Here is a 22,787-nt window from a genome sequence, read left to right on the forward strand (position 1 = left end):
TTCCTTAAAAGCTTTTAGATCGTTATAGCCTTGCGAAAATATACTACTTGTCTTCAAATGCTGCATACTCCTCAGGGACATAACAGTGTGAAGTGTGTGGTTCCTTGGTCACATTTCTCACTTTAGGAAAATACCACCTTTATCTCTTTCATTCTGCCTTTAAGTGCATTAACCTGAGGAGTGCCTGTGTGAGGTGTCCCAAGCAGTTGAAGGGTTGCATCTTAAAAGAAATTTCTGTGAGAAGTTTTATGAAAACATCAGTACAGCAATCAGATCCCATAAAATGTCAATTATTATTAAGAACAAAACAGACCCCCCCTCCACCCCATGGTCTTTTGCAACTCGAAGCAATATAGTAGTGCTTGCAAAGATCAGAGAAGGGTGACAAGGGAGATCAAAGCTCTGAAATTACTTCCATCTGAGGAACAGCTGAATAGCTTGGGGCACTTTGTATTGGAGAAGAGATAAATGGTGGGAGGAGAATACCACAGAGACCTTTAAAATCAGAAGTAGCAAAGGGAGAATAAATAGAGAACAGTGTTTCTTTGTGTTAGAACTTTTTAAGCATAACATTTAAGCAATGCAAACCTTCAGTTTGGAAACAGTTTGAGGTTTTTTTTCATTAATTTGTCCAGTGAGGGCTATGAAATACTGTTTTTGGTAGTCTTTCTGAACCACAGATTGTTAGAAGCTGAGAGAACATTCTGGAGAAGTGTCACTGCATGCTTCCCTCTTGTGCATTTTCCTAGGTGTACACCAGAGACAGGGTGCTGAGCTAGGTGCATCTTTGCTCTGGCCTCATGGTCATTCTTGCATGTCTTTGAAGCACAATTAATAGCACATGAAAGAACTCTGAAGGAGATAGAATTCTTTAGTGCGCTTTCCACAGTGACCTCATGGGCAGAAAACAATGACCACCACACCAAAAAGACACTGTAAAATTCAGTTTCTTATACGTTGAGATACTTTCATAAAGCACAGAATTCATTTGTATTCTCTCCCCACCCAAGCAGAGTTGTTTCTGACGGTTTTTACAAGATACAGTGCTCAGACAATTAATCTTACCACTTGAAAGAATAGGGTTTACCTGAAATATATTTTTTTCCTTAAGCTTATCCATTCCATCATTATTCCAGTGGTTAAATTAAGTTCTTAAATGGCAACTTTCCTTTAGTTCTAGCCACTTGAATTTTCAGGGTGTTGTCTTTTCTCATTTCTTACTGATGATAAATTTTGATCATTTCATAGATGCTCAACAAACTTCTGTAGCGATAAATAAGAGCAATTTTACTAGGGTAGCTCTTTTTAGACTTTCAGGCATAGCTGGTGCTTGATTAGAAAAAACCAGAAACGTTTATTTAGGATTGCAAATTGCTTGTTGTGTTATCCAATAATTGCTGGCAGTTGTGAAAGTTTAATGGTTAGGTGCTGGTAAGTTTCTTTGTCTTTTTACCTTTAAGTACTTGATTTGTAGAACAGGTTTTGTAACAGTAATCCATGTGTCTAGAATTTCACTACAAGGAGAAACAATATGATGGGTAGTGAATAATTAAAGTATACCCATGTATTAGGTGATGTGCAGTTTTAAAAAATGGAATTTAGCAGATAAGCGCAAATTTAATTGTTTGGGTTTTTTTAATGTCCTGTTTGGATAAGGAGATTGTATTTAATGTTTCTATTAAATTATTTCCAGAACTGTTCGTCAGATGGCACAGGAGCAATTCTTTTTAATGGCTACCAGGTGTTGCATGGGACAGAGACCTCTCCTTTTCTTCATTACCCTGCTGTTTACTGTTCTAGGGGTAAGTTTTTAGAGGTAAAAGCTTCAGTACAATGTGAATTTCTGCAAAAAGTAGTAGGACAAAATATCTACAAGAAAAGGCAAATTTCTATTAACAGCAGTCACTAAAATATTTCCTTTTGACCTATAGGCAAGCCGCACAGTCGATTTCAATTTGAGATACGTGAGGGGGAAAGGGATTTTTTTTTTTTGCATTTTCTGATAAGAACATGAACAATAAGCTTTAATATATGCATCTGATCTTCAGTAAATGCTAACCTTCAAGTAAAAATCATTAGTGGATTAGATACCTACAGTTATTGCTTTCTTTTACTGGGCCTGCCAAGGCTTTTCAATTCTGCATGCTCACGGCTCTCTTGAACATTTGATCACTTCACTGTTTGTTTCCCATTCAGGTATAGAAATTGCTACTAAAATAGTCCAGAAGTCGTTCATTAACAGCTAAATACAATCGTAAACTTCTAAAAGATTAAAAATGATCTTACGCTTCTTTCGTATTTACTGACAGTTTTAGGGAAGATATGTTTGTGTTGCACTATAAGTAGAAGTGTGTATGAATTATACATCATTTGTTTTTGCTTTACATAGAGTACCGCAAGAGAGCGAGCTAAGCATTCTGGAGACTACTTCACTCTCTTAAGACATCTTCTTAACTATGCTTACAACAGTAATATTAACGTACCTAATGCTGAAGTTCTTCTCAATAATGAAATCGACTGGCTTAAGAGGATTAGGGTAAGTTTTAAGATCAATTTATTTCTGATAATCAGCTTTTTGCTGCTTTGTTGTAAAGTACAGTTTTAAGCCTGGAAGCGTATATTATTTAGATTATCATAACTTTCTCTTAAATGGCAGGATGAAGTAAAAAGAACAGGGGAAACAGGTGTTGAAGAAACTATCTTAGAGGGTCACCTTGGTGTAACAAAAGAGTTGTTAGCATTCCAGACACCTGAGAAGAAATACCATATTGGTTGTGAAAAAGGAGGTGCTAATCTCATTAAAGTAAGTTAAAGTTTTTTGAATTTTATTTTTTTTTAACTATAAATAGGTAGAAAGAAACTATGCATCTTGTGGTCTGTAACCATAAAAGGTCCCAATTTTAACTGTTTGACAAGGGCTTCTACTTGGAATTTAGTGTTTTCCTTAAAAATACTTTTTTTTAAAAAATTACTCGTTTCATTCATAAGAGTACTTATCATTCTCATTCTTCGGAACCACTGTGTATGAAGTTGCTGTAACCTAGGGAGCTGTCGTTCCCAGGCTCGGCAAATATCGCACAAGGGTAGTGAGCTAGATACGGGATAGTCCTGTGCAGGACTGCTTTCTTGCATTACCCCGTATTGTCTTTTCTCCACATGTTCTTAATTAGTGCTATTAATGTTTATGGCAGGTTTGAACAAATGCATGACATCTGAGCGCCTCTTTAATCAAATTGTGTTGCCTTTGTACCTCTGATATTATACAACAGCAATGTTGTTTTTTTCAGCACTAATTGATAAAGACCTTTGTAGATAAAACTGGCTTGGCAAAAGAAATTTTTTACCAATCAGTAATAATGATACAGATTTATTTTTAACTTGGCGGGGGGGGTTTCGTTTGCAGGGAACCACTTTTGGGTGGAGTTATTCTGTTGTAAATTTAAAAGCTTGTTATGATGGTCTCAATTCTAACTCTTGGGGGTTTTTTTTAAGTACCCCTTTAGTTCTCAGATGATCACTTATATAACTTATTCTGTTATAAAGTAGTGTGCATTTTTATGGAAACAGGTGATTTGATTTTCTTTTTTTTTTTTTCAGGAGTTGATAGATGATTTCATCTTTCCAGCATCCAATGTTTATCTACAATACATGAGAAATGGAGAATTGCCTGCTGAGCAGGCCATACCCGTCTGTAGTTCACCAGCTACTATTAATGCTGGCTTTGAGCTACTAGTTGCACTAGCAGTTGGATGTGTCCGAAATCTCAAACAGATAGTAGACACCTTGACTGAAATGTATTACATAGGTACAGCAATCACTAGTATGTAATACTTTTAATTATCTATTTTCTACTTTTTAATATATATATAATGTATAGGTTTTGTTTATATTATTAACTGAACTAGACGTTGGGTATTTTGGTTTGTAGTTGGTTTTTGGCTGCTTTTAATGTTGCAAAGTCAGGCTGTGAAAAATTTAGTAAAGTTTGATAGTGTAGCCTTTATTTGTTGTTCTTTATGCAGTAAATGTAGTGACTTGCATTACGTGGTTGCATCCAAGTTCTGCCTCCAGTCACTTACACAGTCTGACCCTTCCTACCCCAATCTCCGGCTACTCCCCTTTGTCTGTACTAGCTCCCAGGAACCTCATTCAGTCTGTATCTTCTACTTTTGTCTCATCGTTTCAGGCTCTGCCTAACCAATCCCAGAACCTCATCAGGTATCTTCAGCTTAGTTTTAGTGCCAGTCTCTTGGTTGCTCACCTAACTTGTCATCATTGTCTGCACACAGACACAGGCCCACTGTCCTGTCTCCCTTTTTAGCTCTGTACTCATTCTCTGCTTGTCATAGTCCTTTCTCAAATGTTTGTTCTCTCAGTTTTGGCCTTGTCTCACTACAGCTCTGCACTTAAAGAACAAGAAAGATTATATAAATTGCCGTATGTACAAAAACTTACAAATGCTAGTGTTTCAAAAGCCAATAGTCAAATGAAACTTGGGCTAATTTTCACAAGGATGACAAAAGGCACATACTTAACACAGATTTTTTTTATCAATAAAAAGCATGTAAGACTTTCTTAAAAGCAAACAAACAGGAGAGTATTTTCTGCAGCCCTAAATGGGATAGCTAAACCATTTTAGCTGTAATATTAACAGGGAAAGACAAGGGCAGGGGAAGAAGGGGACAACACACACCAAACTCAAGCTGATACGGCGAGAAAGGCTGAGAGAGTTGAGGTTGTTCAGCCTGGAGAAGAGAAGACTCTGGGAAGACCTTTTTGCAGTCTTTTGATACACGAAGGGGGCTTATAAGAAAGATGAAGAGGGACTTTTTACCAGCGCCTGTAGTGATAGGGCAAGGGGCAACAATTCTAAACTGAAAAGGGCGTAAATTTAAATTGAACATAAAGAAGAAATTTTTTACAATAAGGCTGGTGAGACACTAGAACGAGTTGCCCAGAGAAGTTGTGGATGTCCCATTGTTGGAAGTGTTCAAGGCCAGGCTGGATGGGGCTTTGAGCAACCTGGTCTAGTGAAAGAAGTCCCTGCCCATGGCAGAGGGGGAGGGGGTTGGACTTAAATGATCATTAAAGGTTCCTTCCAACCCAAACTATTCTGTGATTTAACAGAATGTTTAAACTTGTATAGTTTAGCAAAATTAATAAGCAACTAGAAGTAGTATCTCATAGTGGGAGTTGTCCACTGTCTCTCAAAATGACAGTGGTCCTTGCCTAGTTGGTGATATCATGAGTCGTTTGAGTTAGTTTTTCAGTCTCTTCGTGTTTGATTCCATCTCAAATGAACCAATGAAAAGGGTAGCTTTATAGTTCCCCCCCCAGCCTTTTTTCTTCACCCTTTTCTATTGGAAAGTAGTGTATTTCATACCACCTCACAATTGGAAGGATTTTGTGGCATTTCCTTTTACTCAGATATTTGGTAAGCACGATAGAATGCCAGGTCTCTGTGGTACATCAGCCAGAAGAGAGAACACATGTATGAACTGTGCATGCTGTGTGTTTCATATACCACGTAAAGCTTGCTTGTGAACATGCATGCTCTCTTACTTTCTTTTACATCAGAATTTTTTGTGTTAAGAACCACAGAACAACACATTAGCATAGGAAATCCATGACTGTAAACGTACTCTGAAGACATGTGAGAGGTCTGAGGGAGAAGACTCAGGAGAAAAAAAACCTGTCATGAGTCATACAGATAGCATTGTCTAAAACTGTTTCCCATCCTGGCAAGGAAAAGTGAAGCATAAGTGAAATACTATAATTTTAAAAGGATTATAGATTAGTGAAAAGTTTATAAATTGATTATATATTCTACATTAGTTCAACTGAATTCTTCGGCTAAGAAACTTGCTGGTATTGAGGGAAGGCTTCTGTTTGATACCTAAATAGACTGAATTTTTGTCCGGCCATCTTCTTAGTTATGTAGTACAAGAAAATGGTGTAATGTTAAGGTAGAACTATCGTTCATAGAAGTTGTGTTAATTTTAGCAATTAAGTTTTCTGGTGGAACATTTTTTTTATTAAACTGCAGTGTGACATGGACTAATAGTAGTTTTATGCAACTGTCCTTTGTACTGCATTGATGGTCTAATTCTTTTATAACAAAATAGTTTCCTAATCACATTCTGCTTTTTTCTTTTAGCTTGTGAAGCGCTTACAGAATGGGAATATCTACCACCGGTTGGGCCTCGGCCACCAAAAGGATTTGTGGGACTAAAAAACGCCGGTGCCACTTGTTACATGAATTCTGTCATTCAGCAGCTGTACATGATTCCAGCCATCAGGAATGGGATTCTTGCAATTGAAGGCACAGGCAGTGATGTAGATGATGACATGTCTGGGGATGAAAAGCAGGACAACGAGGTAAATTTAATTACGTAGAACTTGCTTATCTTTAAAATAGAATTCATTTTTATGAAAAGGTTGTAACAAATTTAAGTTGCTCATCACTTTGTGTTCTACTGCTAGCAGTGGGGACAATAGCTTAATATTTCTTACTTGAATAAGGCTTGCTGCCAGAGAGGCAGTTCAAAAGATCCAAGTAGCGAGGTTTGCAGACCCTCCTCCTCATGGATTTGTACTTGAAAGCACCGTACACCACTTCTGCTGCTAGAACTGTTAATGCATACAAAGATATTACTTGTTTCTTCAGATGAGAATATGAAACACCGTAGGTTGTTAAATTAAACCAGGGATACAGCTAGCTATGAGACAGCTAGGTATCAAAGTTAATTGCACAAATTTGCTTCTGTTTTTCAGAGTAATGTTGACCCACGAGATGATGTGTTTGGTTATCCACACCAGTATGAAGACAAACCAGCTCTGAGTAAAACAGAAGATAGAAAAGAATACAATATTGGAGTTCTGAGGCATCTCCAAGTAATTTTTGGTCATTTAGCAGCTTCCAGGCTACAGTACTATGTACCAAGAGGGTTTTGGAAACAATTTAGGTAAATGAAAAATGTAGTATTGATGTCTGTTCACTGGACCACTGAAATGCAACAAAACTAACCATAGTAGAAGAAATTATAGTGATATTAAGTGTAAATTAGGAGAACTTGTGCAGCATTGTATCTGTTACCTTACCTCTTTACCATTCTGTAGAAGTCTGTTAATAAACCAAAATTTACAGCAAGATGGTTGTTTTGAATTCTAGCAGTTCTTAACCTTGATATCAAGACTTTGAATTAAGTATGAAGTTACACACAAAAGGTTGTTTTTATTTATTAGTAAGTAACTGTCGGGGACAGAATAACGGTTGGTATACTACATCACAAACCAACCACTAAGAAGAAGAAATTAATAGCTTGAATGATATTTTTTTAGAAAATAAATCGTTGGTGAACAAAACAAAAAATATTTGACAAGAATGTGCTTTTGTTTTCAGACTTTGGGGTGAACCTGTAAATCTACGTGAACAACATGATGCTTTAGAATTTTTTAATTCCTTGGTGGACAGTTTAGACGAAGCTTTAAAAGCTTTGGGCCATCCAGCAATGTTAAGTAAAGTTTTAGGAGGGTCCTTTGCTGATCAGAAGATTTGTCAAGGATGCCCACATCGGTAAGTGTTTAAGATTCTCCCTTTCTTACAGAAAAACCACCTGTGTATCTGTATAGAAGTGACTAAGGAGTCAAAAGTGGGGGGTTTGTGGTGATTGTAGTTTTGCTTTTTTTTAAAAGGTAATAGAATTTGCTACCTTGGTTTTTTCTACAGCCTGAACATTAGTTTGTCTTCAAGTGCCTTGAAATACTTGATCATTATTTCTTCAACTTAGCAGATTGTATGTGAAACATTGTGTATTGATCAGGGGATGAAAAAATATAGCTTTTTCATGTTAAAAGTGGAAAACAACTTAGGGACCAAATGCAATGTATAAAATTTGAAGCCATCACCAACAGCTGTTGCTGTCCTGTCTTCCATAGCGTGTGGTAGACCTGATGCAAGTATGAATTTTTAATTCCAGTGAGCAAAACCCCATTCATACTCACAGTGCAAGCTGTAATTAAGGAGAATGATGTATAAAGTTTATCTTTTTCTTAAGATTTCTGCGGTGTTCTTGATTTAACTTCAAATGTGAATACTGAAATTCAGCTTCATGTAGGATATGTAAAAAAACACCCATACCAAATCAGACTGTAGGTCTGTAGCCCACTCTCTTGGTGATGGTGATCAATGACAAATGTGTAGCGAAAGAGTAGAACTAGGCATTGTGAAGTACTTTTCTAGACTTTTTCTTCTGTATCCCTTTTGAGGTGGATGATTAGAATTGTGTGCAAGATTCAAGATGGCCTGATGATGGACTTGTTCTTTTTCAACACTTGGCTTTTTTTATTATAGTGTTAAATTTTTTATCACTAACTTCTTACTGTTCACCACATCTTTCAGTTTGTGTGATTCTTAAATGATACAGATCTCTCCAAACACTACCGTTGCAAATTCTCTGTAGTGTGAAAGTTGATCCTTTAGTGTTATCCTTCAATTATCAATTAAAATACAGGAAAAAACACTGACACAAACTGATTTTATTGTGGTAATCTTTCAACTTCAGTTGAGCTCATGTGTGAATTAGAACTTACAAGTGGAACATCTTAAGTTTCATGGGTGAAAATGTGTGACCAGAAGTAAGTTGAAATACTGCAAGATAAAATGAAAGCACTCGTATTATTTTATATTCAATGGGTAATTAAACGGAAGGTACAGATGTGAAGCAACGTGAGTTACCATTCATTCCTTATATTATGTACTATCCTGAAGTATTACCTGTCTTCTGGAACTCTGGATTTGCGTAATTGTACTTCATAAAAATGTTGCCCTGATTGTAGTTTAGGGAGGAAAATACTGGTGATAAACTAAACTGTTGGATTGGGGTGTGACAGATTAACAGCCTTTCTGAATTTGTAAATTAATAGATGAATGGATATTACTACTTTGGATGTGTTTTTAAATATTAATTTATTTATTGTTATAAAACCCTTTGTATGCTTGACTGCATATAAGAGAAACAAGCCCTGCAGAGTTATGTTGGAATAGATGCAGCTTTTTAAAATTTATTCATTGCTTCTTTATTTAAAAAAAAAAATTGTTTCCAAGTTGTCTTCACTGGGTGTCTCTCCAGCATTGCTGGTTCATTGCTAGGAATTTTTTTGAAGGTTATATCAGAACACAGTAAGTCAAAGTCAGTCATGGATATGCAAAGTGATGTTATAAAGACAGCTATTCAAGTTTTTTCAGATTATTTAATCTGTTTTGAAGTGTTGTCTTTAAGTATGATACAATATTTGTGTTTATCAGTCTAATTCCTGACAGTGAAATTCAGCAATGGATAAAGTACTCTCCTTTGCTGTCTGCGCTTCTCTGATACTTAAGTTAGCCAAGAGTCTCTCATGCTACTTTAGCTGCTTTAAAAACAAGACATGTTAAAAGATTGAACTTCCCTGATCTTTCCAGTGAACTTGAGACATACAAGTAATTTCTATGGTCTTCGTAAAATAAGTATAGTTAGTGCAGATCAAAAAATACAATGTGCAGGTATTGAAATATAATTGTAGGAAGACTGCAATAGAAAGAGTTCAGTTTTTTTTACTGCTTAACTCCTTTTCCCAGAAATTGACATCAGATGCTGAATAAAACTTTTGCAGTAAGGTGCTGCGTGGCACCTGTAAAGCATGAAAGTTGAACACATTTCTATCTTTTCTCTTACATATGTCTGTTCATTGGTAGGTATGAATGCGAGGAATCCTTCACAACTCTGAATGTAGATATAAGAAATCACCAAAACCTTCTTGATTCTTTGGAACAGTATGTCAAAGGAGATTTATTGGAAGGTGCAAATGCATATCATTGTGAAAAATGCAACAAAAAGGTAATGATTCCTTATTTGTGTACAGCTGAGGTGTTATAGCCATACTAAGTTCAGTCTTAGTTCATGTTCAGGGAAAAAAAAGTTATCCTTTAATTACTGAATTCGACTGTTGGTAAGAGTATATGAATGGAAACTTAAGAGCGGGTAACTGTTCATGTCCTCTTTTAGGTTGATACAGTGAAACGCTTGTTGATTAAGAAGTTGCCTCCAGTTCTTGCAATCCAGTTGAAGCGATTTGATTATGACTGGGAAAGGGAATGTGCAATCAAGTTCAATGATTATTTTGAATTTCCACGAGAGCTGGACATGGAGCCTTACACGGTGGCAGGTGTAGCGAAATTGGAAGGAGATGATGTAAATCCTGAAAATCAGATAATACAAAATGAACAGTCAGAAAATGAACACTCTGGGAGCACGAAATACAGGCTTGTTGGTGTACTTGTACACAGTGGCCAGGCCAGTGGTGGACATTATTACTCTTATATTATCCAGAGGAATGGTGGAGATGGTGAGAAAAATCGGTGGTATAAATTTGATGATGGAGATGTGACAGAATGTAAAATGGATGATGATGAAGAAATGAAAAACCAGTGTTTTGGTGGAGAATACATGGGAGAAGTGTTTGATCATATGATGAAGCGTATGTCCTACAGACGCCAGAAGAGGTGGTGGAATGCTTATATTCTTTTTTATGAACGTATGGACACAATAGACAAAGACAATGAACTGATAAAATATATTTCAGAACTCGCAATCACCACTAAACCCCACCAGATTAAAATGCCGTCAGCCATTGAGCGAAGTGTACGGAAGCAGAATGTGCAGTTCATGCATAATCGTATGCAGTACAGCCTAGAATATTTCCAGTTCATAAAGAAGTTGCTTACTTGTAATAGTGTCTACTTAAATCCTCCTCCAGGTTAGTATGTTAGTGCAATAATTATGGATTAATTTATTGCAAAAAGAATTTTGATTTATGTTGTCAAGAATTTGTCTAGCCAGTGAAAATTTTATGCATTCTACTTCGAATACTCTTTCTGGACTTCTGCAGTTAAACGTCTGTTGTTGAGTTGTTCATTGGTGATAATATGCCAGAATATTTGTCAAAAAATACTTTGATAAACTATCAGCTATTATTCAGCTTATGTACTAAGTCATGTTAAAATGCTTAAGTTTGTGGACTGCTCTGCTGAAGACAGTTCTCAAAGGTGAGATGCCAAATTTCTAAAAATCAGACATATGCTAGCCTCCAGGTACTTGTTACTGTCTTAAAGCTTACATTTTCAAATGATACGTTACAGAAGCTGGAGCCTGTTTTGATCAAGTTTCCTGTTAAAACTGGAACGCAGTGTCAGAAAAAATAGTAATGTGGAATCAGTTAAATTATTGAAAGTAAATTGCTTTTACTTTGTCTACATGTGAGTATTTTGATTTTTCTTTAGGACAAGATCATCTGTTGCCTGAAGCAGAAGAAATAACTATGATTAGTATTCAGCTTGCTGCTAGATTTCTCTTCACCACAGGATTTCACACAAAGAAAATAGTCCGTGGCCCTGCTAGTGATTGGTATCTTGTCTTTTAAAAACAATTACAGTTTTGGAAATTCAATGTCTGTTAAAAGATCCCAGTTATGTAGGTGTTAGTGTTCTGTGTCATTTATGATCCTCCCCCAAACACATGGTCAAGGTGCACATGAAAAGGGGGAAAAATTTGAACAGAAAATACTGAAAAGAAGCTGAGCCTTAAAATAAGCTGCTGAGCTGAACAGCTTCAAAATTCATATTCAAACATAGCTTAAATCTACCTTTTGTCGTTTTGTTTTTTTTTTAAAAGAATAAAGGAGTAGAATCTATCATTAGCACAAAACTAATAGGTTATGTATTATGACTTTAATTCAGAATGGTTTCTCCATGGCTTGAGTAGTTTTAAACAAAGTTCTTTTCAACCTTTTTTCAACCCGTTATTTTTGTATTCTCTTTCTGAAACATGTATATAATCTATTAGAGTCCCTTAGCAGAGCGCTTTACATACATTGCTGTGGGGCCTGTAATTCAGATCTGTAGTATAACACAGTACGATCTCCTTCATAGCACTACAGCATTTTAGTCTTTAAGTTAGGTTACTACTGGTAGACCTAGAGAGAAAATCTAGTATTCATGATGACCAGTAGTTTACCAGCTACTAGCAAGTAGTTGTGTAATACATGGCAAATATGTACCTCCGGTTTTCCTCCAGTAGCACCTTTCAGAATAGCTAGGTTACCTCTGTTATTTTAAGAGATCCAGAGGAGTTCAAATATTGCTGCAGGAAGGAGGACAGTCACACAAGACCCTCTCTGGAACAGATGTTTTACTCTTTGGGGTTTTGTGGGTTTTTAGATCTGTAACTGAGAATACAAATTCCTGATAGGTTACATAGTTGGTTACCTGTCTTACACGCAGCTCATGAAGTCCACCCGACATGTTCTCTACTGCTCGCCCTCTCCCCCAGTTCCAGTACAGAGGGTATGGTGGCTGCCAGTTTAGGGACCTGCATTGAGTTAGTAGTTTGGGAGTTAGGGGATGTAATCCTAAATCCTTATGGGTGATAGAGGTAAAATGCTACAGTTAAATGTTAGGTTTTTAATTGAAGTATCTTTTTAATTTGTGATTGCTGGTAGCAGAGAGTATCATTATAGGAACTACAATTTTTCTGATCGTAAGCATTTTGTGAGAAAAAAAATGATTGGGGATTACCTTTAACATGTATTTTTTTTCAAATTCTGTAAAATAATATGTCTGCCAAAATTCATTAATGTCTGCATTTGGTCATAATCTCTCAGTTGTGTCATTTTCTGTTTCAGGTATGATGCATTATGCATCCTTCTTCGTCACAGCAAGAATGTACGCTTTTGGTTTGCACACAATGTCCTTTTTAATGTTTCAAACCGCTTCTCTGAGTATCTTTTGGAGTGCCCTAGCGCTGAAGTGAGGGGTGCATTTGCAAAACTTATAGTATTTATTGCACATTTTTCATTGCAAGATGGACCATGTCCTTCACCTTTTGCCTCTCCTGGACCTTCCAGTCAGGTATTTAATTTTCTAATGAAAAACTCTTGAAACTTATTCTTACTTCTTCATTATAAGCATTTAATGTAAAGTAAATTCTGGAGTTAGATGCATCAGTGTTGACAGGAAAGCTGTACAGTCCATTTTGGACTACATACATCATAATAACATGACCAGTTTATGAGAGAGTTGCTGTCAGAGGGGTTCAGTTTCCCCTAATTTGGAAATCTCTGTGAAGACTAAGCAGTGAGAATTTTGAATTGAGTTGCAAGCGTGAAATCTGCAAAATAAAAGTAGCAGCCTATAATAAAACATATGGGAGCGAACCCTTGTTTTTCATTTCAAGTTAAAAAACAGCAACAAAACCCACAAAAACGTGCAGGATTTCCCTAAGTTTTCTTCCCCTGTATCCTGCAACGTTGAAATTGTCAAAAGTTGTAACTTTGTATAGGAGCAGACAGTGAATTACCTAATTTTGTACACATAGAACTGACAAACAAACAAAAAAGCCAAAATCTTAATGTAATACTTGTCATAGCAATGTTTTTGTTTGGACTGTATTAAAATTTAAAAGATAAACCTTTTTGAGCCTTTGTTTTTTCATGTTTTTAATGTCTACAGTAAGGCACTTTTTATTTGTATTGTTCCACTTACCTTCTCACCTTCTCAGAATGTTTTCATTACTGTGTCCAGCAAACGAATTTGTATTAAGTTAAAGCTACGTATGCTTTGACAATGTTTTGTTTCATGAGGTATTTGAGATTCACCTGTAGAGGTGACTTGGTTGTCTGTCTTAGTCTGTGAAAGTCATAGTGGAACTGCATGTGCTTTTCTGAGCCTAGCTGCTATTGGAGAAGCAGCTCAATTAAAAGCTTCTATAGTTGCATAGTTTCTTGGAATTATATGGTATTTATTGGTGGGAGTCTTATTCCCTGTGTGTCTGTCTGTCTTTGTGTGAGATACAGAAGACTAACCATCTGCTAGTGTTTTGGAGTTTGTATGAATCCTTGTAACCAACTCTGCTTTCTGCCATAGTAGGAAGTATAACCTACATAAAGTTTTGATAGGTTCAACCACTAATATTAAAACCTTTTTTTATAGGCTTATGATAACTTAAGTTTAAGTGATCACTTACTGAGAGCGGTACTAAATCTTCTAAGAAGGGAAGTATCTGAACATGGGCGCCATTTGCAGCAGTATTTCAATCTGTTTGTGATGTATGCCAATCTAGGTAAGCAAATTACACATGCTTTTACTGATGACACTGTAATAAACTGTTTTTTATTAATGGACCAGTTACACAGGTAACAGCAGGAGAATCCAGTTTTTTATCCTCAGGCAGATTGTTATCATCAAATGCCATATAAGTGCTCTCTAGATTGCCTTTTTGCTCCAGTTTGGAGGCTCTCGTCTTTCTGCCGTTCTTGGAAGATGAACACGAGATCCTTGGAGCATGACTAGTGGGACTACCTGTGTTTGCAGGTGCTACGTTTAAGACCTTTTATACACATGCTGTAATACAACTGAGATGGGATGGTTCAGTTTTGTGGTGACCCACATGAAATACTGGCTGTGGCACTTGCAGCATCATCCATTTTTCTTTAGGATCTTAATTGTATCCAGCATTATGAAAATAGAAATAAGTATAGATTTAGAAGTATACAGAAACTTGTATTAAATTCTGGATGATGTAGGTTCTTCGCATAGAAAGTCATTAGCCTGTATATTGAGAACAGAATAAAATAATAGTATCTGAAGTAACTATTCCAAACAAAAATCAGTTTTGCAGTTAAATTGAGGTCAGTCCTATTCACACTCAGATGAACAACTGTAATCATGCTTTCTCTTAGCATTATCAGCATGCTGAAAATCAGTTAATGATTGATTGAATAAACTGTTTCTCAGGTGGTTTAGTCTGCTGCTGCTTTATATATTTGCCCTGAAGAAGAGCAATTAAGAGTAATAAAATGCAAGTCTTTTGCACTCTCAGGTCGATGAGGGTAGTCACAGGTTCATATCTAGTGAATTGCCATAGACCTCTACATTCTTACTTTCCCCGGTTATTAGGGTCTAATATCAGGGGGCCGTTTCTCTTTCACATGTGGTAGCCTAAGTGACAAAGCATCTTTCTCTGTGGCAGGTTCTAAACAAGATACGATATTTTTCCATAATGGAAGAATATTCTCTCCCTCTATTTTCATCCTTTTATGTAAAGTAGTATGAAGCTAGGAGATCCAGTTCCCTTGGAAATTTTACAAAGTGCCCGTAATACTGAGCAGCTCAGCCATTGCCGGTTATCAGCTCATGCAGGCAAGTTATAAATGTGAGGCTCTGTTGGATTACTTAGTGGCTAAAGTGTTAAACAAGTCTATCGGTCCAAATGGAATTATTTCAGTTTCCACATAGAATTGACGCACACACACACACAGAGTTCTGGAAACTCTTTAAAATTGTATATCCACATGAAAGAAATACAATTTCCTATCTGTAATACTAATCTAGGCAATTGTGTTAATTTAACATTACTTATAATGTATGTTGCTTTCACATACTTTGTCTACCAAAGCATTCTCTGTCAGGCAGGGTTCCGTCATGACCCCCAGAGCGGACTTCATGTCGTTAACGTAGGAGAGAGATGCAATTCTTCTGCTCTAACTCATCTTTTCTTCTTTACTATCTTTTCCTAGCCAGTCAGTGCAGTTGAAGCCTCTCACTAGGAAAGCACTCAGAAAGCAGACAGGAGAGCATAACTAAATTATACTTTTTGGGTCTGATCATTGTCTCAGTGTACCCCACAAAGATAAACATGGAAATATTAAGCAGTTGTGCTCGTCTTGCTACTGTTAACTGAAGGCTTCTGTATGGACATAGAGTGTTCATTTAGCAAAAGCCAAAATACGTCATTCCTGCAACACCTCAAGTTCTCTGAAAAAGATTAAATTGTCTGACATTTTGAGAAATGAGCTAGTATATTGTTCATGTCAAAGCAAGTAAGAGATCAGTTCTACAAAGGATGTAACTACAAAACTAACATAACTAAAAAGCCACTGTAAAAGAGCTCTAATAAGGTGCTATCTGTATGCCGCCTCCTTCTTGTAAGAAAGATGGTAGGTAAGATCCAGTCATATTTCAGAATAAGAAAAAACTTGGAAAAGTATGAAAAATTATTACTTTTAACCAAATTGAGAAACAGAATACAAGATCAAAAGGAACATACCGAATTTACTGGTAAGTACTTGTGTAGTATGTGCAAAGTATTCTTGCAGTAGAACTAGCTGTATGTTTAGATTTTTTGATTGGTTAGGTTTTTGGGTTTGGAGGTTTTCTCACTTCATTTTTTGTTTTTTCTTAAGTTGATTTTGTCATTCTTATTTAGACTTACTGCATAGTATGGCACAGTCGGAAATGGGAATTTGTAATTGATGTATCTAGAACATGATGACAGAAAAATAACGAAGTATACTGGGGTGTTCGTCCTATCCTAGGCCTCCCAATAAAAAGATCAATTCTCTGTCCAAAAGACTTCTCTGAGGCTTTGCTATTAACGCAGATGCTAGTTACTTAAGTGCTAATGAGCACTGTTAAGAAACTGTAGTTATTTACAACTCTCTTTCAGTGTGATTTTTCAGATGAACGTAATTTTTTTGTGCATCTTTACTGATTTGATTATTTTTTTTCCCACAGAAAACATAAATTATGATTATAATAAAACCCGCAACTGAAAAGTTGCCAATCATGTAAACAGGAGTTATTTTTCCTAAAAACAAACAAACAAAAAAACCAGTATTGTCAGTGCCAGAAACAAGATGTCTTTTTGTTTCTTCCCACCCCCGTAAAGGTGTAGCAGAGAAGACACAACTTCTGAAACTAAACGTTCCTGCAACTTTCATGCTTGTGGCTCTGGATGAAGGGCCAGGTCCTCCAATTAAATACCAGTATGCTGAACTGGGGAAGCTATACACTGTTGTGTCACAACTGATCCGTTGTTGCAATGTGTCATCACGGATGCAATCTTCTATCAATGGTATAGTGAATTTTAAGTTTTCCTTAGATTAATTGAATATGTCAGTTAATGTCTTTTGTGCATATTTAGCTAATATGTGTAAACTGGCTTAGCTGGAAAAATGTTTGCCTTTGATGTTTAGCAACAACTTTTTTTTAAAGACAGAAATCTCTTTGTAGTAAGCAAAACTGATTTGCTATACCAACATACTAAAAAGCACAAGACAAAAATCTGTTCTGTATTTTATGTTTCTTGGCTTATTCCTTAAAGATACAGGAAAACAACTGAGTAGTAAGTAGTAGTTTGCTGATTACAAAATAGTAATGATTTTAGAATAGTTCAAGCTCATTGTAAAGAGTTGCTTAAAGATCTTTTGATTCTGACTAGGCAATAAAATAATAGATTACTTTCGTGTTACCAGTACAAAAGTAATCTGTACAGGAGAAACACTACAGCAGGCTCTGCAATAGCTAATACTGCTTATCAGTAAAGAGAGCTTGCATTGTTGTAGATAGCTCTTGAAAATGATTTGGTGCTTGTTCTCAGTCAAGAAGACAAACAGAAGCCAACGCTTCAATTTATAAAAGATAAAGAATTAGCTAGAAATTAGTCAACCACAGTATAAATCATTAATATCTCCAGTAGTTGAATAGAGTGCAGTTATTTTTGAGCAACAGTGACAGAATATTGGGCTACGTGGACTTTATAGCCTGCATATGTACCCGTTCTATTGAGAATATATGACAAAACCTAATTAGGAATCTGTAGAGAAGCTATTTAATGGCAAACTCATTACAGCTTGATATGTCAGGCTATAAAGTCAATAGGCTAGAATGTGCTGTACTAAGATGAATGAACTGAACATTTTACTGCGCTATAATAAGCTTCAAAACCATTTTGCAATTTTGATTTGGTTTTGTTTCCAGAGCATTATTTGAGGCTTACACTTAAAAGATAATCTACCTATGAAAAATAATTGTATATTCTCTGTGTTCATAATGTTGTACTAAAAAAAATTACTTCGTATGAACATTGCTCTGACTACTAATTATGATGGCTATTTGCAGAGTAAAGTTATTTTTTGCTTCAGCATACTAAGCTAGAAAAGTTCTCCCTTAGACTTCTGGACATCTTCAAACATTAAGTAAAAACACTGCTAGATTTAGAAACATCAGGAACAAATCAACAGTTTTTCCTCACACAAAATGAAGCTTACTAAATAAGATACTTTTTTTTTTCTTTCAAGAGTCTATGACTTTTCTCTACACTCTAAAGATTCAGACAGGACTGTTCTGACAGATATTCCTCTGAACCCTTTCGCATTGCCTGGTGGAGTAAATAAACCATGTGTCCTAAAATATGATAAATTTGGGCTGTGTTACACAAGCAGTGAAGCAGATAAATTCAGAAGATAAGAGGATTTCACTGAGGAAACTCTCAGTAATTTCTCTTCTTGCATATGAACATCAGTCCAGCTGTTCAGCTTTAATTCAGCTGCATAATCTTATCTGAGAAAGAGAAGCAGCTCTCTCAGGCAGCAAGTGTCAAGTTTCACAATCAGAAGACTTAGTTATTTCATATGATAGTAGGATTCAAAGAAAATCAACTGTTAGGGAGGGATTGGGTTTTTTCTGCATCTATTGTTTTGTGATGAGTTACACCAATTTATATTTTGTTGTGAAAGTACATCCGTACCTTTTCACCTGTAATAACTGTTTCCTCTAGGTAATCCTCCACTTGCCAACCCTTATGGTGATCCTAATTTATCTCAACCTATAATGGCACTTCAGCAGAACGTAGCAGACATTTTGTTTGTGAGAACTAGTTATGTGAAGAAAATTATTGAAGATTGCAGCAACTCTGAAGAGACCATCAAGTTGCTTCGTTTCTGCTGTTGGGAGAATCCTCAGTTCTCTTCCACTGTCCTCAGTGAACTTCTTTGGCAGGTAAAAATATAAAGCCAGGAGAAGGATGGGAATATAAATGTGTATAATGCCAGGTTCTATCTTTATATATAGGAATGTTGTATTAAATACTTAACAGGTGCAGGATAAATAAACTTTCCTTAAGGTGGCTTAAATACTCTGTCAGCATTTACACTCTTAGGTCTATACATCATGTTGAAGCACTACGAGAAGTCCTCTTATGAGTTTAGGAAAGCAATCGATCTTTTATGAGTTAGGAACACTATGTTAAGGGTGGAAAATAAGTAGACTGAGGTGGTCTTTATGTATTGCAAGAGCATTTCCTTCAGCTTTTCTGTCGTTATCCAAAAGAGCTTCTTACATTGCATGGAGAGTTAGAATCATTGCCTAAGATCTCCTGTGTGTTTATTTTGAGTATGTTCGTAAGGTTCTTATTTACAAGTCTGCAGAACCTACTTGGCTTCAAACTCAGGAAAGAGTCTTTGGGACTGCCTTGTTTTGCCTTTGTAATCTGTGTAAGGTTAGTCACACTTTTCCACTCCAAATAAAAATCCTGACTTCTGTTAGCTCATCTTTATATTCACCCATTATTTTTTTTTTCATGTAAGCATCGTATTTTTCTATGTCCTTTGATTTGGCACTTGCAAGAATAATAATGTGTGATTACTGATATTTTGCTGGCCATCTATCTTACGTTTTAGGATAACCTTTAAAGATAACCTTTGACCCTGCTGTCTAAAAGTAGCAGTATCAGTGAAGAATACAGTTTTGTAATTTTGTTTTTCTGTAAGTATTTTTTAAGGTAGCATCTTCAGCATTTCGTGCTTAAAGCTTCAGATCAGTTGTGTTAGAAACTTCTGAGGAAACATTACGTTCTTTACAAAACCCACTATATTTAAAAAACCCACAAAACCCAACAAAACCACAATGCCCAAAAAACCCTGACACAATCAACATTTTTTAAAAAAAAAAGTATGCGTTACATCTTGAAATCTCCTTTAAATTACAGTAAACTTCACTTCAAATGAATTGTGGTCTTGTATTGCACCGTGTAATCTGCATGCTTCAAGGAATGCTCTTATGTTCTTTGCATTTTTACTTTTTAAGGTTGCATATTCATATACATATGAGCTTCGACCTTATTTGGATCTGCTTCTGCAAATCCTATTAATTGAGGACTCTTGGCAAACTCACAGGTTAGTATTTACCTGTCGTCTTTATAATTCAAGATTATCATGGTTTCTACAACTTGTTTTCCCAGTGATCTGTTGCTAATCCTTTCAAGAGGTTTGTTTTAAATATATATTACATCAAAATACAGAAATAAAGCATTTTTTTTTCCCACTTCTATCTCAGTTTTTGAGGCAAATCTACAATTTTTCACCTTGACCTTCCTTATTGACAAATTTGCTATTTAGCCCTATAAACCCAAGAGTTTGCACATGCCAGAGAATGTGCCGTTTAGGCTAAACTCATTGGTATTTACTATGAGGTTCTTAAATTGATTTTTAGAAACACCTCATTCAGGAGGGTCCAGTGATAGCCAGATCTTACTAAGAAGTATGTCAGTTACAGTAGTCATACCAAGACATGGATAAAATGTGAACTTGGGGAAAAAAGGATGTTTCATACATAAATATTCTCTTTGTGATCACATTTCAATAGAATTCTAGCTTCAATATATGAAATACTTATCCAGTTTCAAACCTTCATAATTTTACAGAATAAGGCTTTTAAAAGTTGAGATTAAAAAATGTAATTATTGCAGATGCTGACTATTTGAGAGAATAGTCAATTCCTCAGAAATTTTATATAGTGGTAGGTGAGGTAACACAAAATAAACATAATCAACAAGCTACCTGTCAATATTTCAAAATGTCACTGTTTCATAATAAGTGAATGTGGGTAGTATTGGATTTACTAAATTATTTACAGCCATGTCTTGTGTGACATTTAAAATACTTTGAGTAAGAGTATATAATAAGGGTATTGGAGTGAACTCGTATACTTTACCTGTAGAAGTAGATTGCGCTCTTAGCATTTTATCAGTTGCCTGGCCTTACTTTAGAAGATACTCTTAAGAGAAGATGGTGGTCTGACTTACCATACCCCAAAACATGAGAACTGAGTCGGAGGGGTTTTTTTCATTTTCTTTATAGGAATTACAGTCTAGCCAGGGAATCAGAATATCCTTTATACGTAGGTTTTTCAGTCTTGCATGTATATGTAATGCATATATAATGCAGTTTGGTTTTATTTTCTTCCTGATAAACAAATACTTCCATGAGATGTCTTTAAGTCCACAGAACACTGAAGGATGGGCATACTTCAGTAGATGTGAAGTAAAATAATATATTTTAGGGTGGAAACACAGGGGAAAAATTGTGGAAGTGGTTGGTTGGGATACTGCTGTGTTTGAAATAATGGGGTGTAAAGGAGGTTGGATGTTGTAGCATGGCTTTCCCTATACTTGGAGATGTACATCACTTCATATTTAAGGCCGCAACCTCAGGAACAGCAGTGTTCATTGGAATTATGTTAGGCTTCAGCAGAGGGGTACTAAGTGGACAGCTGCTGTCATTCTCTGATTTCTTGCTGCCAGTTCTAGTATTGGTGTCTCTTCTGTTTTTGCTTTTGCTGTGATAATCATAGAGTTTTAATGATCTTTGTCTTCTCTTTCAAAACAACAAACCAAACCAACAAACAAAACAAAAAAAAAAACCCAAAACCTACAAATATTGTAACTGTCCGTAGTAAACGGTAATACATTCTAACTCTTAGAAAAATACCTATCATCTGATCTTAGGCTGTGTGCATCCTTTGGTGCTCCTTGTATTTTTGTGCTGTCAGATGCCTGCTGCTGTTCTTTGGCATCAGACCCGCTCTCCTAAATTTCTCTTGATTTGACAAGTTCAAGTGCCAAGTTTGGAATAATAATGTTAGAAGTACTGTTAAGTTAAATCAGCTGAAGTGAAGCTCACCATCATGATACAAATGGACTCTAGATTGCCATCTGCCCGGAGTCTGTTTGCTGACTGTTGCCAGGGTTCGGAGCAAAGAGAGCAACTGGGTTTTCTACAGCGAGTGTAGCTCTTTGAGATGTCAGTGTAGGTTCTGAGCCCACCTCTGACTTTTTAAAAAAAAGTACGTCAATTGTCAGTTCTTGCACAGTTTCAGGGTGGCAGTTAATTCCTCTAACCCTTGCTTGAGAGCAGAAGGCACAGAAAATGGGCTTAGTTCCAAGGAATGCCCAAGTCCCTTATCCCCATGCACAAATGCGTACCATTCATTCCTCTTCAGAGGAACTGGATGCAAAAGAGTGTATCTTTGAGAAGCGTAACTATAACATAAGTAACCGTTCTGTTGAGGATTTAACTGTTCCAGTTCTGTAAGGACCTATTGGGTTAACAGATCTATTTTGTAAATGCAGCGGATTTTAAAAATAAGTAATAAAACGTAACCAGTTGAAGTTGATTGCTGTGATTAGAATTAATCATATATTTTGTATCTATATATATATGTATCATTCAGAGAGTTTAAATATTACTAAATACTAAAATTTTAAGTAACGTATGTGATGTGTCAAGTTAGTTTTCTGGTTTTAAAAAACATTCTTTACTAAAACCAGAAGTCAGAATATGAACTGTCCCTCGTATCATCACATTGTAAGTGAAGCCTTCATTCAAATACTAAAACTCTTAACACTTGAAGTTTGGGGTTGTGTTTGTTTTTTTTGTAGGATTCACAATGCACTTAAGGGAATCCCAGATGACAGGGATGGACTATTTGACACCATTCAGCGCTCTAAGAATCATTATCAGAAAAGAGCTTACCAGTGCATAAAGTGCATGGTAGCTCTCTTCAGCAACTGTCCTGTAGCTTACCAGATCCTTCAGGTGATACCTTTCATTCTGTTTCTTGCTGCTTTCTTTCC

General features: G+C 36.1%; 1 protein-coding gene across 3 annotated transcripts in view; it reads left to right on the top strand.

Annotated features, from left to right (window-relative positions):
- USP9X (ubiquitin specific peptidase 9 X-linked) overlaps nucleotides 1-22,787 on the top strand; it is a 103,974-nt gene that overhangs the window by 76,708 nt on the left and 4,479 nt on the right. For 2 of the 3 annotated variants that reach the window (XM_063343984.1, XM_063343993.1), the window contains exons 27-42: nucleotides 1,694-1,802; nucleotides 2,390-2,536; nucleotides 2,657-2,803; nucleotides 3,598-3,820; nucleotides 6,158-6,378; nucleotides 6,775-6,965; nucleotides 7,403-7,576; nucleotides 9,737-9,878; nucleotides 10,047-10,797; nucleotides 11,321-11,444; nucleotides 12,721-12,946; nucleotides 14,027-14,156; nucleotides 16,764-16,949; nucleotides 18,654-18,874; nucleotides 19,961-20,049; nucleotides 22,593-22,749. In XM_063343984.1, the coding sequence (XP_063200054.1) occupies nucleotides 1,694-1,802; nucleotides 2,390-2,536; nucleotides 2,657-2,803; nucleotides 3,598-3,820; nucleotides 6,158-6,378; nucleotides 6,775-6,965; nucleotides 7,403-7,576; nucleotides 9,737-9,878; nucleotides 10,047-10,797; nucleotides 11,321-11,444; nucleotides 12,721-12,946; nucleotides 14,027-14,156; nucleotides 16,764-16,949; nucleotides 18,654-18,874; nucleotides 19,961-20,049; nucleotides 22,593-22,749 (3,238 nt within the window). The remainder of the gene's footprint in view (nucleotides 1-1,693; nucleotides 1,803-2,389; nucleotides 2,537-2,656; nucleotides 2,804-3,597; nucleotides 3,821-6,157; nucleotides 6,379-6,774; nucleotides 6,966-7,402; nucleotides 7,577-9,736; nucleotides 9,879-10,046; nucleotides 10,798-11,320; nucleotides 11,445-12,720; nucleotides 12,947-14,026; nucleotides 14,157-16,763; nucleotides 16,950-18,653; nucleotides 18,875-19,960; nucleotides 20,050-22,592; nucleotides 22,750-22,787) is intronic. The other variant, XM_063344002.1, reaches the window with a different exon arrangement.

Source organism: Chroicocephalus ridibundus, chromosome 1 (genome assembly GCF_963924245.1).
Source record: "Chroicocephalus ridibundus chromosome 1, bChrRid1.1, whole genome shotgun sequence".
Classification (NCBI taxonomy): Eukaryota; Metazoa; Chordata; class Aves; order Charadriiformes; family Laridae; genus Chroicocephalus; species Chroicocephalus ridibundus.